At 41.6% G+C, this 17,499-nt stretch overlaps 1 protein-coding gene across 1 annotated transcript; it reads right to left on the reverse strand.

Moving 5' to 3' along the window:
- Positions 1 to 251: 251 nt before the first annotated feature.
- Positions 252 to 16,776, reverse strand: TMIGD1 (transmembrane and immunoglobulin domain containing 1). The gene is made up of 6 exons (XM_010367950.2): positions 16,676 to 16,776; positions 13,909 to 14,187; positions 9,533 to 9,811; positions 3,177 to 3,280; positions 1,340 to 1,380; positions 252 to 821 (listed from the first exon to the last, which is right to left on the reverse strand). Exons 1-6 carry the CDS (start codon positions 16,755 to 16,757, stop codon positions 818 to 820), a joined length of 789 nt encoding a protein of 262 aa, XP_010366252.1. The 5' UTR covers positions 16,758 to 16,776; the 3' UTR covers positions 252 to 817.
- Between the last annotated feature and the right edge of the window lie 723 nt (positions 16,777 to 17,499).

Consider the following 17,499-nt stretch of genomic DNA (forward strand, 5'->3'; position numbering starts at 1 on the left):
TAAATTTATTCCATTTGAAGGAGCATGTTATATTTCAAGATTATAGTCTTCTTTCTTTCTTTAGTCCTAAAACATTTTTTTATGAAACGACAGTGAAGGTAGATAATAATTGATTTTTTGTTTGTTTGTTTTGAGATAGAGTCTCACTCTGGTGCCCAGGCTGGAGTGCAGTGGCGCCATCTCAGCTCACTACAACCTCCGCCTACCAGGTTCAAGCGATTCTCCTGCCTCAGCCTCCCGAGTAGCTGGAATTACAGGTGCACGCCTCTACGCCCGGCTTTTTGTACTTTGAGTAGAGATGGTTTTCACTATGTTGGCCAGGCTAATCTTGAATTCCTGAAGTGATCTGCCTGCCTCAGCCTCCCCAAGTGCTGGGATTATAGGAGCCACCACACCTGGCATAACTGGTATTTTTTCATGTGCTTCCTGGACAACTGAAAAAATTGATTACTCTTTTGTTTCCTCCTTTTTTTTTTTTTTTTTTCGGTTTTGCACCAATTTGTGAGACCCAAGTATCTCCTACCTAGAAAAAAACACACTAAACAATAAATGATTACCAACCTATTTGGAGCAAATCTCATTAATATATACTTCAAGGAGAAGACTTAATGAAATCTTACTTTTCATTCTTAATAGCTGTCTCCATAAAAACATTCCACAAGTGTATCAAATCAGTACTAACAACTACTGTTACGTGATTAATGAAACAGGAGTGACAGGAGTGAATTTAATAATAGCAATAAATACAGATGGGACTATATAACTTTGGAGGTCCTGATGCAAAACTCTCTCTGTATTCGATGGCATCTCAGCTTTCTCATCTGAAATGAATGAAGAAATTAATTATAATGATGCTCATAGCAATAAGAAGAAAATTCAAAACAAAACCCATACTCTCTGACAACATGCCTTTGTTCTTATTACCTACTACCCACTCCACATATGCTAGAAGCACTAAACAAAGCTGCAAAGAGAAGGCAGTATGAGGATGAATGTGGTTCCTGGCCTTGTTGTAAAGCAGTATGGAGCAGTGGCTTCCCCCAGAGCATTTGCGTTGTGTGGCAATAAAATGCAGTTGCACAAACGTTAGGCAAACTCACTTAAAGAGAGAGCAGGCTTAGGACGGAAGGTGTTCTCTGTTCTAGGCAACTTTTCAACCTATCTTCCTCTAAAGTGGAGGCAGATTTTCCTCCACCTTCTATTCTTCTTTGAACCCCTCCCCCTTCCAGCACCCCCCATCTCTAGATTTCCAAACTCTAGGAGTTTATCTAGAGTGATGCATATCACTGCTATTCATCTGCTTATTTAAAAAACACTGGTCCCGGCCTAGGGTACTTACAGAGCTGTTTCCCTGTGAGGGTCTTTATCCTTCATGCAGAGCTAAAAGCAAACATGGCAATAAATTAGCCTGCTTTTTAAGGCCCATGGAGAAATATTTTGAATGCATTAAGGTGGCTTGAGGACAGGTGCATGGAAATACAGCCACCTCTGTACTGGCTCAGGTGTTGTTTTGGGGGCCACACTAGTAGTTATTATTAAATGCAGAGAAGATGTAACTGTTAGTTAAGATACTTCCAGGATCTTAGATACTTGAGTATTTCTTTTTTTATAGAAAAAAAATGTGGCCGAGTGGGATGGCTCACGCCTGTAATCCCAGCACTTTGGGAAGCCGAGGAGGGTGGATCATTTGAGGTTGGGAGTTCAAGACCAGCCTGGCCAACATGGTGAAACCCCATCTCTACTAAAAATACAGAGAAAAAAAAAAAAAAGCCAGGTATGGTCCACGTGCCTGTAGTCCCAGTTACTCTGGAGGCTGAGTCAGGAGAATGGCGTGAACCTGGGAGGTGGAGCTTGCAGTGAGCTGAGATCGTGCCACTGCACTCCAGCCAGGGTGACAGAGCAAGACTCCGTCTCAAAAAAAAAAAAAAAAAAAAAAAAAAAAAAAAAAAAAAAAAAGCTTTGTGGCTGGGCATGGTGGCTCATACCTATAATCCTAGTGCTTTGGGAGGCTGAGGCAGGCAGATCACTTGAGCTCAGGAGTTCGAGACCAGCCTGGGCAACATGGCAAAACCCTGTCTCTACAAAAATTACAAAAATTAGCAAGGCATGGTGGTGCATGCCTGTGGTCCCAACTACTTGGGAGGCTGAGATGGGAGGATCACTTGAGCCCAGGAGGTTGAGGCTACAGTGAGCTGTGATCATGGCACTGCACTCTAGCCTGGGAGAGAGAGTAAAACTCTATCTCAGAAAGAAAGAAAGAGAGAGAGAGAGAGAGAGAGAGAGAGAAAGAAAAAGAAGGAAGAAAGAAAGAAAGAAAAAGAAAGAAGAAAGAAAGAAGGGAAAGAAAGAAAGAAAGAAAGAAAGAAAGAAAGAAAGAAAGAAAGAAAGAAAGAAAGAAAGAAAGAAAGAAAGAAAAGGAAGGAAGGAAAGAAGGAAAGAAGGAAGGAAAGAAGGAAGGAAGGAAGGAAGGAAGGAAGGAAGGAAACAACAACAAAAATATGCTTGGGATTGGAATAGGGAGCAGGAGTGAATTGCTTCTTGAGAGACATGGCTGCCCTGTTACTATGCGTTCCAAGGAGAATGCCCCTTGGTGAATGATGAACTCAGTCTAGGGCTTTCTGCCATATTTGCTCTTCTTTGGCACTGGCTTAACTGGCAGAGTCAAATGCATGGCATTAACCTATGCATGCACATATTCTGAATCATACCAACCAATGAGGATAACTACTTTATAGTTCAAACCCCAGCCCACTACAGCCAGGGCATGTGGCTGTAGTCCAGAGGTGAGCAGCCAGTGCCATCTTTTTCATGCAGATCTCTGAATCTAAAGCAGATGTTCCTCCTTATGCTTATTTATCATACCACAGGTACCATAGCAACAATAAAGGGAAATTTAAAAGGAAGGAAAATCAGCCCCCAATTCCCTACCCCTGGCAACACAGCTATTTTCAATTCAGGCTTTACCCATGTGCACTTCTCTTCTTTGTAAATCTGTACTCATAATATACCATATAATTTTTATTCCCTTGAGCAACTGTATTTTAAGATCTCATGGTAGAAAGACCAGATTTGACTTTGCCAAGAAGGGTTCTTAACTGAAGTCACTTATATTTCTAGCTTTCTGCCTTTATTCAGATGATCGTTTTTCACTTAAATAGCTCAGAATACTTAGATACCTCCATTATTTTCTTTCTTCTAGCAATCAGTCCAAAGCACAATGTCAGAAAGATCACAACACATGCAGCAATAATGGGCTCTGCTGGTACACTCACAGTTTTATCTGTTGGAAATGCAAACACAGGGAATAAGAATGAACATTTATATACTTCCAGTACATCCCAGCAACGGTGCCTTGAACTTTATGTATATCATCCCCTTAATTAAACCTTCTCAACAATCTCAAAAGGTAGGTATGATTGTCCTCATTTCACAGGTGAGGAACCAGGGGCTTTGAGGGGTTAGAATGCTTGTCCAAAGTCATAGAACTAGGCCAGGTGCAGTGGCTCATGCCTGGAATCCCAGAACTTTGGAAGGCCAACACGGGCAGATCACTTGAGGTCAGGAGTTCAAGACCAGGCTGGCCCACATGGTGAAACCCTATCTGTACAAAAAAAAAAAAAAAAAAAAAAAAAAAATAGCTGGGCATGGTGGTGAGTGCCTGTATTCCCAGCTACTTGGGAGACTGAGGCAGGAGAATTGTTTGATCCTGGGAGACAGAGGTTGCAGTGAGCCAGGGTCGCACCGCTGCATTCCAGTCTGAGTGACAGAGCAAAACTCTGTCTTTCAAAAAAAAAAAAAAAAAGTCACAGAACTAGTAAATGGCAGAGGCAGGTTTTGAATCAATTCCTTTGTGGATTAATAATTTATTGTAATATGAGTAACTCCCCTAAAACAAGTAGGCCATTTTGTACTTCCTTCACCCACAGTTTTTGCCACACACAGAGCAGAATTAGATTGAAGTCAATGGTTTTGCCTGGATTTTGAAAAGCCCAAAATATATTGGGAAGTATCCCGGGGTGGGTGAGGGAAGAGAGGGAGGAAGGCTTTGAGAGCAAGAAGAGAAAGGGTAGAGAGTTTTCTGGACTAAGAAGGAGAGAGAGGTCTGTGGGCCTCAAAAGCAGTGGGGAGCCTTATACCTGTACTACGATGGTGCCCAAGCAGGTGACAAGACATTATAGAAGGTAGGTGGCTGCATAGTGTCTCTAGGGAAGTAGGACTCTAAGCATTAGCCTTCCCAACCTTGGCAAAGGTTTCCGCATCTCTCTAAATGCCATGCAAAGACACAGGGCCTACTTCTAACTGGGACTAGGAAGAGATCAGCAGCAACCACGACAGCTTGGAAGTGAAAGCCTACTCCTTTATTTTCTAAACACCAGGCAAACTGAGAGCTACTTTTTATTTTTTTTTAGACAGAGTTTCGCTCCTGTTGCCCGGGCTGGAGTACGGTGGTGCGATCTCGGCTCACTGCAACCTCTGCCTCCTGGGTTCAAGTAATTCTCCTGCCTCAGCCTCCTGAGTAGCTGGGATTACAGGCGCATGCTACCATGCCCAGATAATTTTTGTATTTTTTAGTGGAGATGGGGTTTCACTGTGTTAGCCAGGATGGTCTCCATCTCCTGACCTTGTGATCCGCTTGCCTTGGCTTCCCTAAGTGCTGGGATTACAGGTGTGAGCCACTGCACCTGGCCAAGAGCTACTTTATTTATCAGTCACTATAGGCATAGTGCCTGTGTTTGCAAGCTTTCTAGGAGCCTCTGAAAATATTTGAGACCCGGAAAAAAATGATTGACCCCAAGATATGAAAATAAAGTAGCAGCCGGGCGCAGTGGCTCAAGCCTGTAATCCCAGCACTTTGGGAGGCCAAGACGGGCGGATCACGAGGTCAGGAGATCGAGACCATCCTGGCTAACACGGTGAAACCCTATCTCTACTAAAAAATACAAAAAACTAGCCGGGCGAGGTGGTGGGCGCCTGTAGTCCCAGCTACTCGGGAGACTGAGGCAGGAGAATGGCGTAAACCCGGGAGGCGGAGCTTGTAGTGAGCTGAAATCCGGCCACTGCACTCCAGCCTGGGCGACAGAGCGAGACTCCATCTCAAAAAAAAAAAAAAAAAAAAAAGAAAAGAAAGTAGCAAAATTAATCAAAATTAATCAATGTTTAAGCATCTGTAAAATGCAGTCTGGCATCAACTGTAACTCAACTGTTAAATAATGATGTTTAAACCTCAAGAACCAAATGAGTAACTTATTTATAACAAAATTCAAAATCTATACAAGTTATAAAAATTCTTTCAAAAGTTTTACAGCAGAAAGCACAGATAATGTGCTTTGTTTTTAATATCTTTAATATGATATGGAATGAAGCTCTCAAAAGTAAAAGTGAAGCCAGGCAGGGTGGCATACCTGTAGCCCCAGCCACTTGGGAGGCTGAGGCAGGAGGATTGCTTAAGCCCAGGAGTTCAGGGTTATAGCACCCTATGATTGCACCTATGAATAGCCACTGCTGTCTACCTTGGGCAACATAGTGAGACACTATTTTTTTTTTTTTTTAGACAGAATCTCGCTCTGCCACCCAGGCTGGAGTGCAGTGGCTCACTGTAACCTCTGCCTCCTGGGTTCGAGAGATTCTCCTGCCTCAGTCTCCCGAGTAGCTGGTACTACAGGTGTACAACACCATGTCCAGCTAATTTTTGTATTTTAGGTAGGTGGAGACAGAGTTTCACCATGTTGGCCAGTCTGGCCTCGAACTCCTGACCTCAAGTGATCTGCCTGCTTTGGCCTCCCAAAATGCTGGGATTATAGGTGTGAGCCACCATGCCTGGCCAACCCTATTTTTTAATTTAAAAAAAAATTTTTTTAGAGATGGAGCCTGGGTGTGTTGCCCAGTCTGGTCTTGAACTTCTGACCTCAAGCATTTCTCCTACCTGGGCCTTCCAAAGTGTTGCAATTACAGGCGTCAGCCACTGCACCTGGCAGGACCCCGTTTCTTAAAAAAATAATAAAGTAAAAGTGCTTAAGGTCAACAAAGGTTTTTAAGTGACCTTGTCCAAGCCCCTGGATTCTGATGCCACCCAACGAGGGGAAGGAGCTTCAGTCATGGCTTAAATAATATTTTAGGCATCTAAAGGAAATTGAGCATGTGCTATTTCTTGTACAATTGAGTTTATGGATTGAGGTGCAGTCAACAAATATTTACTGGGTGACTAATGTGTGTTATGCACTGTGTTCAGCTCTGCAAAAAATAGGACAGGTGTGGAAGGCTCCTCTGCCTTCATGGAGCTCATCTTCTAGTTGGGGAGACAGACATTAAACAAACAGATACTACAGATTAAGTATTAGAAAGGAAACAGGGTCATGAAATAGCAAGTGAAGGGCAAAAGCCAGGGAAGAGGGGAAGAAGTGACTTTAGGTAAATTTAATTTCAAAGCCCAATCCCTATATACCTTAAGATTATGAAATAGGGTTTATCTCCCCTGTCCCCATAACTGTATAACACATTAACCAATTATTATTATTATTATTATTATTATTATTGGAGACAGGGTCTCACTCTGTCACCCAGGCTGGAGTGCAGTGGCATGATCATGGCTCACTGTAGCCTTGACCTCTAGGGCTTAAGAGATCCTCCTACCTTAGCCTCCTGAGTAGTTGAGACTACCAGTGCGTGCCACTACACCCAGCTAATTTTTCTATTTGTTGTAGAGACAGCGTCCCAGCAAGTTGCCCAGGTTGTTTTGGAACTCCTGGCCTCAAGCAACCCTTCCGCTTGGCCTCCCGTAGTCCTGGGATTACAGGCATGAACCACCCCACGCAGCCTGTAATTACTTTTTTTATATAATTTTCCTGCTCTTAATAATTTTGGGGAATAAATGGATTAAATTTTTGCCCTCTCTTGGCTGTTTCTAAAAATTATTCTCATGAAGGTATGGGTCACATCACCCCTATGGAGAAACTTTGCACAGTGAGCCTTTTTCTAGTAAGCCCTGGTTCTGTACTAGCCAGCTCTGGGACACACCAAAGGGCCCTCAGCTTACTGGGGAGCCCCTCGCCTTACTGGGGAGCCCCTCTATTTGCGAGATGTCAAAACAAAGGGGAAGTAAAGGTAGGACAATTAGAAAAAGAAATCAGAATTCATTCACCGGTTGGAATATTTTTACTAAGCCAGATAAAATGAAGCCACATGTGACAGCTCTTACTCTGTCTTTTATTTACTTATTTTTTGAGACGGAGTTTTGCTCTTGTTGCCCAGGCTAGAGTGTAGTGGTGCGATATTGGCTCACTGCAACCTCTGCCTTCTGGTTTCAAGCAATTCTCCTGCCTCAGCCTCCCCAGTAGCTGGGATTATAGGTGCCCGGCCATCACGCCTGGCTAATTTTTTTTTTTTTTTTTTGTATTTTTAGTAGAGACAGGGTTTCACCGTGTTGGTCCGGCTGGTCTCAAACTGCTGACCTCGTGACCCACCCGCCTCAGCCTCCCAAGGTGCTGGGATTACAGGCATGAGCCACAGTGCCCGGCCGACAGTTCTTATTCTATAAACAAACTGAAGTAAACAACCTTACCCATTGGCTTGCTTAGGATTTCAAATTTCTGTTGAAAGTGACTTTGGTCTGGGCATGGTGGCTCATGCCTGTAACCCCAGCACTTTGGGAAGCTGAGGTGGCAGATTGCTTGAGCCTAGGAATTCAAGACCAGCCTGATCCACATGGCAAGACCTCATCTCTACAAAAACAATTTTTTAAATTAGCTGGTTGTGGTGGCATGCACCTGTCCCAGCTATTCAGGAGGCTGAGGTGGGAAGATCGCTTGAGCCTGGGGGGATGAGGTTGCAGTGTACTATGATTACACCAATGCACTCCAGCCTAGGTGGCAGAGCGATACCCTGTCTCAAAAAAAAAATAAAAGGAAAAGAAAGGAAAAAGAGACTCTGGCGAGGGTAATTGCATAACTGCGCCTCTCCCCTTGTCCTGTTTTATGGTCTCATTTGTAACCAGACCTGATATTTCCCTCCCATATTCATCATGGTTAAATAATCTCAACACATGGGCTAAATCTTGTGCTCAAGAAAAGATCTGTGATGTCATTTGTAGCTTTGCATGGCCTCATTTAGGTACTTCCTCACTGAGCCGTGAAGCCAGGAGAAGCCTCATGAAAATCTTGGCATTTAGCCTGAGCCCCAGCAGCAGAGCATTTATGCCACCAGCCGTGGGAAGTAGCTAAGCAAGAAGAAATAAGAAAAACAAGTTAGTTTGGAAGAGCCCCACCCAAAACAAGTTTCTGCCCACCTGAAAGCCAATTTGCTAAGCTAGCATCCTGATTGCCACATAAGCTGTATTTTTTTTAAAATGTGACACAGAACAATTATGATTTCTTCTTAACCAGGAGGGGTATAATTCCCTGGCCTCCAAGTGTGGTGTTCATAGTCACTTAGGATGGCAGGGCATGAGGCCCACCCTTCCATGCTTTTGTGGTCTTGGGGGAGGTAAATAGCCATAAAGCTTTTTCACCGCTTCTGTCTCATGGGTACTCAGGATGAGTGGGTTAGGTTTTTAAAACAAGGAGCCCCTGAGCAATTGTTAGTGCTCTGCAGGATGAATTACTGGTCATTCCAGGAATCACAGTGACGGGCATTCAGCCTCCAGTAACTCTTCTTCCCCACCAGCCACTCTGTTCATATCCCATAACCTTCCCCTCAAGGGGAAGGAAATAAGACACGCTAAGGTTATATCACCACAACACTTCTGGCAGGGGTTCAGTTGGCTTCCTGGGGACTGGCAAGACTGGTAATGAGTGGGTACAGGGAGGCAAATGACAAAGCGAATAACAAGATATGGGAGTCTCAGCTTGTTGGGCTGCTTCTGGTGTGCTAGCGTGAGAGCAGACAACATGTGAATGAGCATTTTCGGCATCTGCTACCCCAGGCATTTTGCCTTTCTCTTTTTGTATAAGCAAGAAATATGAGGAGGGAAAACCCCACAGATGGTCATTTGCTCTGTCATTGTAGAGGGGATAACCCTGGGTAGATGAAGCATGAATCCAAGAGAAAGGGTTTTTTTCCCCCTTATTTTTTCCTACTCTCTCTGCTGATTAGCCTACAGGTTAGAATTTGAGTTAGGAGTGATTGTAGAGATCCATTTTCTTATCTAGTCATAATTTCTCTTCTCTGTGTGTTTTTTACTTCTCTTCTGTTAGTTATGAAGCTATGAACTCAAAAGTCCAGTTGCTACACACCTCGTTGCCCAGAAGAATTCATGGAAATACTCCTCCCTAAAAGCCAAGCAGAATTGTTTCCTATATTTTGTTCTAAGAAAGGATCTTTGCTCAAAAAACAGTGTCCTGTATGGAATGGGCATGATTTCCCTAAAAGGATGGACCAGGATTCTTAGTGGAAAAATCCTTGGATGGGGATGATTCTCCAAAGAAAATCCTAGCCACTAATCATAATTGTTATTATCATTTATTGTCACCAAAAATATTTACTGAGCATCTGGCGTGAGTTTTGCACTGTGCTGAGTATTACTTAAAAAGAGAGTTACCTTTAACAATCAGGTGAAAGTCCAAGCTCTCCGTTTGCAGAGATGACTTTGCAGTACAACTGTAGGTTCCGTTGTCAGATTTCTCAACTTTGGTGATTGACAGCTGAAAAGACTCACTTGTCTGTTGGATTTGGTGATGGTTTTTCTCTAAATCCAGGAGACTACTGTTTTTGTACCACATCATTTGAGCCTGGGGGTTGGCTTTCACACTGCAAACCAACTTCACGTTACTGCCTTCCTCAACTGTTTGGAAGTCGTTTCCACTTAGGAGAGGAGGAACTGCAAGACTCAAGCATTTAGATTTAATTAGCTGATAAGCAGTAGTTCACTGTCAGAGTTCAAAGTCTTCCTTCAGTCTATCTCATGTGGTCATTTATTCATTTGACAAAAATTTATTAAATACGTACTGTGTGCCAAGCACTGGGGTAACAAGGGCAAATAACACTTCCAGTTCCAAACCTCATAGAACTTTTAATGTGATGAAGAAGATCAACCATGAAACAATATGTGATTATGAGCATGATATATAGTAATGAATCTATGACAAGCAGACAATATGTAACACTACCCAAGAGTATAACCCTTGAGTCTTTGTTCTCTGAGACTTAATAAACCAACCTGTGCTAGTGTTGCACAAAACAGTACAAAATTAAGAAGGCATACACTGCAATTAGACCTAATTCCATCTACACCATTTACTGTGACTTTGAGACAGTTAACTAACTGCTAAGGCCTCTGTTTCTCATGTAAAAAAATGGGATAATCATACATCTCCTGAGATGCTGTAAAGATTAAATAAAATAATCTCTGTAAAGAATTTGCCACAGTGCTAGCTGCTATTATTATTACGGTGGTGGTGGTTTTGAGGGTTACTCTCACCGTCTGTTTTTGTATTTTATCTAACCATTGCCTTGGTAACATATTTACCAATGCATCTCTGCGTTTTCTCAGTGGTGCTCTAGAAATAATGTCCTCCTCCCAGGTGTTCTAAGCATGAGAACTCTGGCATCTGTGGAAGGCAAGTGAGTCCCTCTCATCCCTCTGTGTGAGCAATTCCTTCTTCCCTCTACAATAAGGGGAGTTGTAGACCCATAGACAGTCAAACATATATATCACCTTGTATATTCTGGCAGAAGTGCAGAATAGTAATGAAACGGTTGGAGAGTGGGAACTAGGAAAAAGACAGAGACGGAGAAGGAGGAAAAAGGAGCTTGTATAATCTGCACACTGAATAATTAGACCCTGAGTAGGCTGTGCTATTAATAACTCTCTCAGAAGAATGACATTTTGTTGCTCTTTGGAATGAGCTTGAATTCTGTATCAAATCCAACAAGGATGTTATATGGTATTCAGATATGCAGGAAGCTGCTGGAATAGAGAACATAATTGCCAAATAGAACAATTCCATTTGTGGACAGATTCTGTTAGTGATTTCTTTTTATTTAACTATTTGAAATTAATTTAAGCACATCAGTATATGTGAATATCCCCTCTGTAAAAATTAGTACATTTCAGATAAAGCTAAGATCCAAGCTGGTCACTTCCTGACCCCCAGAGATACCCGCTGCTATGAGTTTGGTGTAAATCCTTCCCTATCTTTCTTTTTCCTAAATAGTTTTCTATGCATATAGTGTACCCATAGGAAATATATCACATTATTTTAGGGGCATGGAAAGGATTTACATAAAATACTTCATTTCTCTCAATAACTTGCATGTTTTTGAGATATGTTCATATTGAACCATGGAGATCTAGCTTATTGCTTTTAGAATGCATTACTTTAATCATTTGTGTTTTGATGGGCATTAGGTTGTTTTCATTTTAAAATGTTAAGCAATGATACAATAAACATCCTTGTACATATCTCTTTATGCCTATGTGCATGTATTTCTCCAAGGTTAACACCTAGAAGGAGAAATGCTGTGTCATAGGATATGCACACTTTTAATTTTGATAGATATTATGAAAGAGGCGTTCTTAATTTAAACTTTCAGCAACGACGTATGAGAGAAACTGTTTCTCCATATTCTCCCCCAAACAGTGTATTATCAAGCTTCCATTTAGTTCTTGAGCTGCTATTTATAACAATAATGGTCCTGCCTTTGAAGGGTACATAATATCCTTGTCATGTTTTATGAGCTCATTTTGATTTATTGGTTGATGACTTTGTGTCAGTACTGTCATTATGGATTACTGAGCAATTAACTATACACACACACACTTAGCAACAATGATATTTAGGAGATTGTTATAAAGAGAGTTTAAAAAGTGGATTGAGGCTGGAAAACTGAAAACAATTTCTTTAAGTCATCAAATCACATTGTTGGCATTTCTGCCGTGTCTCCCTTAAGAGGGTTCCATCAGCCCAGGCAACACAGCAAAACCCCGTCTCTACAAAAAATACAAAAATCAGCTCAGTGTGTTGGTGCGTGCCTGTAGTCCCAGCTACTTGGGAGGCTGAGGCAGGAGGATCACTTGAGCCTCGGAGGCAGAGGTTACAGTGAGTTGAGATTGTGCTACTGCACTCTAGTGTAGGTGACTGAGTGAGACGCTGTCTCCAAAAAAACAAACAAACAAACAAACAAACAAAAAAAAACAAGGAGGTTTCATGGAATAAGCACTTAAGCACTAGGTTAGAATTAGAAGCTTGGGAATTAGTGTTTTGTTCTCAGCCGCAGCTATGATTTGAGCCCCTAGTCCGGGCCTTAGTTTCCTTAGCTGTCTTTTTTTTTTTTTTTTTTTTTTTTGAGACAGGGTCTCACTCTGTTGCCTCGGTTGAAATGCAGTGGGGCAATCATAGCTCCCTGAAGCCTTAACCTTCTGGGCTCAGGCGATCCTTTAGCCTCAGCCTCCCGAGTAGCTGGGGCTACAGGTGTGTGCCACCATGCCCAGTTAATTAAAAACATACATTTTTTTTTTTTTGGTAGAAATAGGGTCTCACTATGTTATGTTTGTAGAGATAGGGTCTTTCTACCAAATCATACTGCATCATCATACCTCACCCATCGCCATACCATCCACACCATTCTCATGCAGAACCAGCTTTTCACCCAATGACCCATGTGATCACCTACATAATATCACTTGACAGTCCCCTAAGCCTATACAGTTCCACCAACAGGTTACCAATACCTGGAACCCAGTCATTGAAGAGCTTCATCTTTTTTGACTTTAAGGTAATGTTTAAAGATTCCCTAATGAAAATCTTTTTTTTCTTTTTTTTGAGATGAGGTCTCACTGTGTTGCCCAGGCTGAAGTGTAGTGGTGGCATCTCAGCTCATTGCAACCTCCGCTTCTTTAGTTCAAGCAATTCTCCTGCCTCAGCCTCCTGAGTAGCTGAGATTACAGGTGCCCACCACCGCACCTGGCCAATTTTTGTATTTTTAGTAGAGGCCAGGTTTCGCCATGTTAATCAGGCTGGTCTTGAACTCCTGATCTTAAGTGATCCATTTGCCTCTGCCTCCCAAGTGTTGGGATTACAGGCATGAGCCACTGTGCCAGGCCATGAAAATCTGTCTAAGCAGAACACAAAAGCTAGGCACTACAAAGGAAAAGACTTGTAGCTTTAAATATATAAACATTTAAAATTTCAATATGGCAAAAAAGAACTATAAAAATTTTCAAAAACAAGTAGGAGAAATACTTACAATTCAAAATGACAAAGGACTAATTTCCTTAATCCACAAAACCCTCGTACAGATTAATGAGAAAAAGGCATAAAACCCAACAGAAAAAAATGAGTTAAGGATACAAGCAGGCATTTCACGGAAACAAACAAAACAGGCCAATATGTTTACATAAAGGTGAACACCCTCATTCTTAATTTAAAAATTGAAAATAGGCTGGGCGCAGTGGCTCACACCTGTAATCCCAGCAGTTTGAGAGGCTGAGGTAGGCAGATCACTTCAGGTTAGGAGCTCGAGAACAGCCTGGCCAACTTGGTGAACCCCCCCCCCCCGTCTCTACTAAAAATACAAAAATTAAAAATTAGCTGAGTGTGGTGGTGGGTGCCTGTAGCCCCAGCTACTCAGGATGCTGAGGCAGGAGAATCGCTTGAACCCTGGAAGGCAGAGGTTGCAATGAGCCAAGATCGCGCCACTGCACTGCACTCCATCCTGGGCAACAGAGCGAGACTCTGTCTTAAAAAAAAAAAAAAGAAAGAAAAAAGGAAAAGAGAATTTCAAAGGAGGCTGGCAAATTCTCAGAGTGTGACGATACTCAGTGCTCATGAGGGTGAGGGGAAATAGGTACTCTCATACTTTGTGGTGGGAGCATACATTGGGCAATTTGGCAATACCAAGACCTAGATTTCAACTACCACTTCATATATTGCAGACATTACAGACCCACTAGCCGTTTCTGTTCCCCTCACTCACAAATAACATTCAGTGCCACCGAAATGGACACAGACGGATCCCTCCCCAGCCTGCAGGTAAAGCTGATTCCGTTGTCATTTTCACTGATGGAAGAGACACAGACAGAGCTGGAATTGATTTTGTTTCCAGATTTCAAATCCACTCTCCCCTCCTCTCGGTACCAGAGCAGTTCTTCCTCTCTGGTGTGATTTTGAACAGCACATATCAGAGACACTTGGGAGCCAGGTGTAGTATCCAGGATATAGTTCTCAGTTTTACCATTCACAGTTAAAACAGAACCTGGGAATACAGGGAGAAACTATTTAGATATACAGAGTGAACAACCTAAATGCTCATGAACAGATGATTGGTTAAATAAGTTATGTTACATCAGTAGAACAAAATAAACTTTGAACAATTAAAAATAGTCATATTGATCTATATGATTTTATAATGAAAAATATTCATAATGTATTGTTAACTGAAAAACAAAAAGATTAAAATGTGGTCATCAAATTTTGGTGCACGTTGGAATCACCAGGGGATCTTTTAAAAAGTACTGATGTAGCCGGGTGCGGTGGCTCACGCCTATAATCCCAGCACTTTGGGAGGTAGAGGCGGGAGGATCGTTTGAGCTCAGGAGTTCAAGACCAGCCTGGGAAATATAGTCAGACCCCTTCTCCACAAAAAATAATAATAATTAAAAAAAAATTAGCCAGGCGTAGTGGTGTGCATCTGTAGTTCTAGCTACTTGGGAGGATAAGGTGGGAGAATCGCTTAAGCCCAGGAGGTGGAGGTTGCAGTGAGCCAAGATCGCACCACTGCACTCCAGTCTGGGTGACCGAGCAAGACCCTGCCTCCAAAAAAAAGTACTGATGCCTGGTTCTCATCCCCAGACATCTGGTTAGTTGACGTGAGTGCAATCTGGGCATTGTGTTGTTTAAAGCACCTCACCCCCAGCCCCCAGGTGATTGTAATATGCAGTGAAGTTTGAGAAGCACCAGGTTAGATACCAATACATACAGAAAGATCATATATGTGTGTGTGTGTATACATACACACATACACACATTTTCATGGAAAAAAGACTTAGGAAAAATCCCATATATATTGAATACACACACACACACACACACACATTTACTTGAAGGGATTGAAAGTAGGAAAACAAGGGAATGAAATGGAAAAATATTTAAGGTATAAACAGTAGGCAAAAAATGCAGAATATAAGTTAAAGCTCTAATAATTACTACCAATGTATCAAAATTGCACATGCATATGAGTAAGAACTGATTTGGAAACACTTTTATGATTAAATGATAGGATTATGGACAAATTGGGTCTCGCATCTATAATGTTTTAATATTGTTTTGGCAGTGAAGAAAAACAAAAAGATGTTTAAGTAGCTGGGGTTTGTGTGGTAGACAAGTCTTTGTGGGTTGGGTGATCAGGATACATAGTAGGTTTTTTTTTTCTTTCAGCTCTGACTTTTAGAAAGCTATTCATTGCATAGTATGAATTTTGGTTTTTATTTTCCTGGTTTAGAAGCAAGTAACAAAAGCTGAAAAAGAATTTTATCTGTCAGAAACCTGTAGCCCAGATAACATTTGTTGATATGTTCTGTAAACACATTAACCTTCTTTTTAAAAAACTTAAGCTGGCCAGGCACGGTGGCTCATGCCTGTAATCCCAGCACTTTGGGAGGCCAAGACAGGCGGATCACCTGAGGTCAAAAGTTTGAGACCATCCTGGCCAACATAGTGAAACACTGTCTCTACTAAAAATAGCAAAAAAATTAGCCAGGCCTGGTGGCGGGCTCCTGTAATCCCAGCTACTCAGGAAGCTGAGGCAGGAGAATCACTTGCACCAGGGAGGTGAAGGTTGCAGTAAGCTGAAATCAGGCCACTGCACTCCAGCCTGGGCGACAAGAGTGAGACTCTTTCTCAAAAAACAAAAAACTTAAGCTACTTGTAAAGATAATGGTATTGTCTAGTATTTTTAAAAAAATATGGAATATTGAGTGGTTGTCATCCCTGGATGAAAGTATTTAGGGGGATTTGTACTTTTTTTTTTTTTTTTAATAGATTGCCTAATTAATTTTACTATGACTACGCATTACTTTTAAAATCAGAAAACAGTGGTAGGGGAGCAAATGCTGGAAAGATTTTCATGTGAAATGGTATGTTCAGATAAACAGAAGATTATTTGGGGTAACATTACTAGTAAAATGCATTAAATTGTAGGAGGATTCTGGTGGTGGCTCTGGAGAGAATAGAATACTTCACCTTGTCTTGTAATAATAAAACCCTAAAAACAATACTTTTCCTTCTTTTTTTCTGAGACAGAGTCTCACCCTGTTGCCTAGGCTGGAGTGTAGTGGTGCCATCTCAGCTCACTGCAAACTCTGCCTCATGAAATGGATTCACACCATTCTCCTGCCTCAGCCTCCCGAGTAGCTGGGACTACAGGCGCCCGCCACCACGACCGGCTAATTTTTTGTATTTTCAGTAGACATGGGGTTTCACTGTGTTAGCCAGGATGGTCTCAATCTCCTAACCTCATGATCTGCCCGCCTTAGCCTCCCAAAGTGCTGGGATTACAGGCATGAGCCACCCTCCCGGCCTCCATTTGATTTTTTATTGTTAGCTAACTCCTATACTGTGAGCCATGCTAACTGTGTAGTCATTTCAATTTGGAATTTAAGGATATATCCAATGCCCATTGATCATTTTTCTTAATTGGAAATTTTTCTTTATCTAAAAAGAGGTCAAAAAGAACTTTAACTTACTTGTCATCTCACGTGGCAGATATAAAATTACTAAGAGAAGAAATCTTCCCATTTGCATTATGACACTGCTGTTCCATGCCATCTTTAATGAGTTAAAGTAGGATCTACTAAGGGAAAAATAGTGCATTTGGTTTTGTACTTTGGTTTGTGAACCTTCCTTCTGTCTATTACGCATTTAAAGTGAAGTCCCAGATGAATCATCCCAGCGGTAACGGTACTACTTCTAGCTTTTAATTAAACAACCCTGCCTGACTAAGTTCAAAGTACATTTAGTAGTAAGAATTTTTTTTTTAAAGCAACATAAAGAAAACCACAAGGAAATAGGCTGTGACAGATACAGCAGCGTTAGGGTGTCCTGGGGAAGATAAAACCAAGAGTCTTCCCTAGAGAAACTGATAGAATTTCATTTTAACAGAATGAAACTTGTGTCATTCTCAGACAGTCCCTACTGAACAAAGTAATTCTTGTTCTGAAAGTTTCTCTTGGGTCATTTTTGTAAAGATGTTCTCTGATAATAGAGAGTTTTTGAGATTACTCCAAATCCCATAGATTGAAATGGTGTGTACTTAGAAAAGACTCAACTGAAACATGGCCTCTAATTTAAACCATGTTAATCTTGCCTGTCTTCCACTATTCTCTCTCTCTTCCCCTTGACCCATATGTACTAAAAATAATAAATAACAAAGGTGTCCTTTCTCCCTTCTTGCTTTTGCTCCACCTCTCCCTCTCCCTAAGATATTCTCCACTTCCATCTGAGAAAAAAAACATATATTCATTACTTCCTTTCAAGGGTACTACTATAAATATAGTGGAACCACATATGG

This window comes from Rhinopithecus roxellana, chromosome 19 (genome assembly GCF_007565055.1).
Source record: "Rhinopithecus roxellana isolate Shanxi Qingling chromosome 19, ASM756505v1, whole genome shotgun sequence".
Taxonomy (NCBI): Eukaryota; Metazoa; Chordata; class Mammalia; order Primates; family Cercopithecidae; genus Rhinopithecus; species Rhinopithecus roxellana.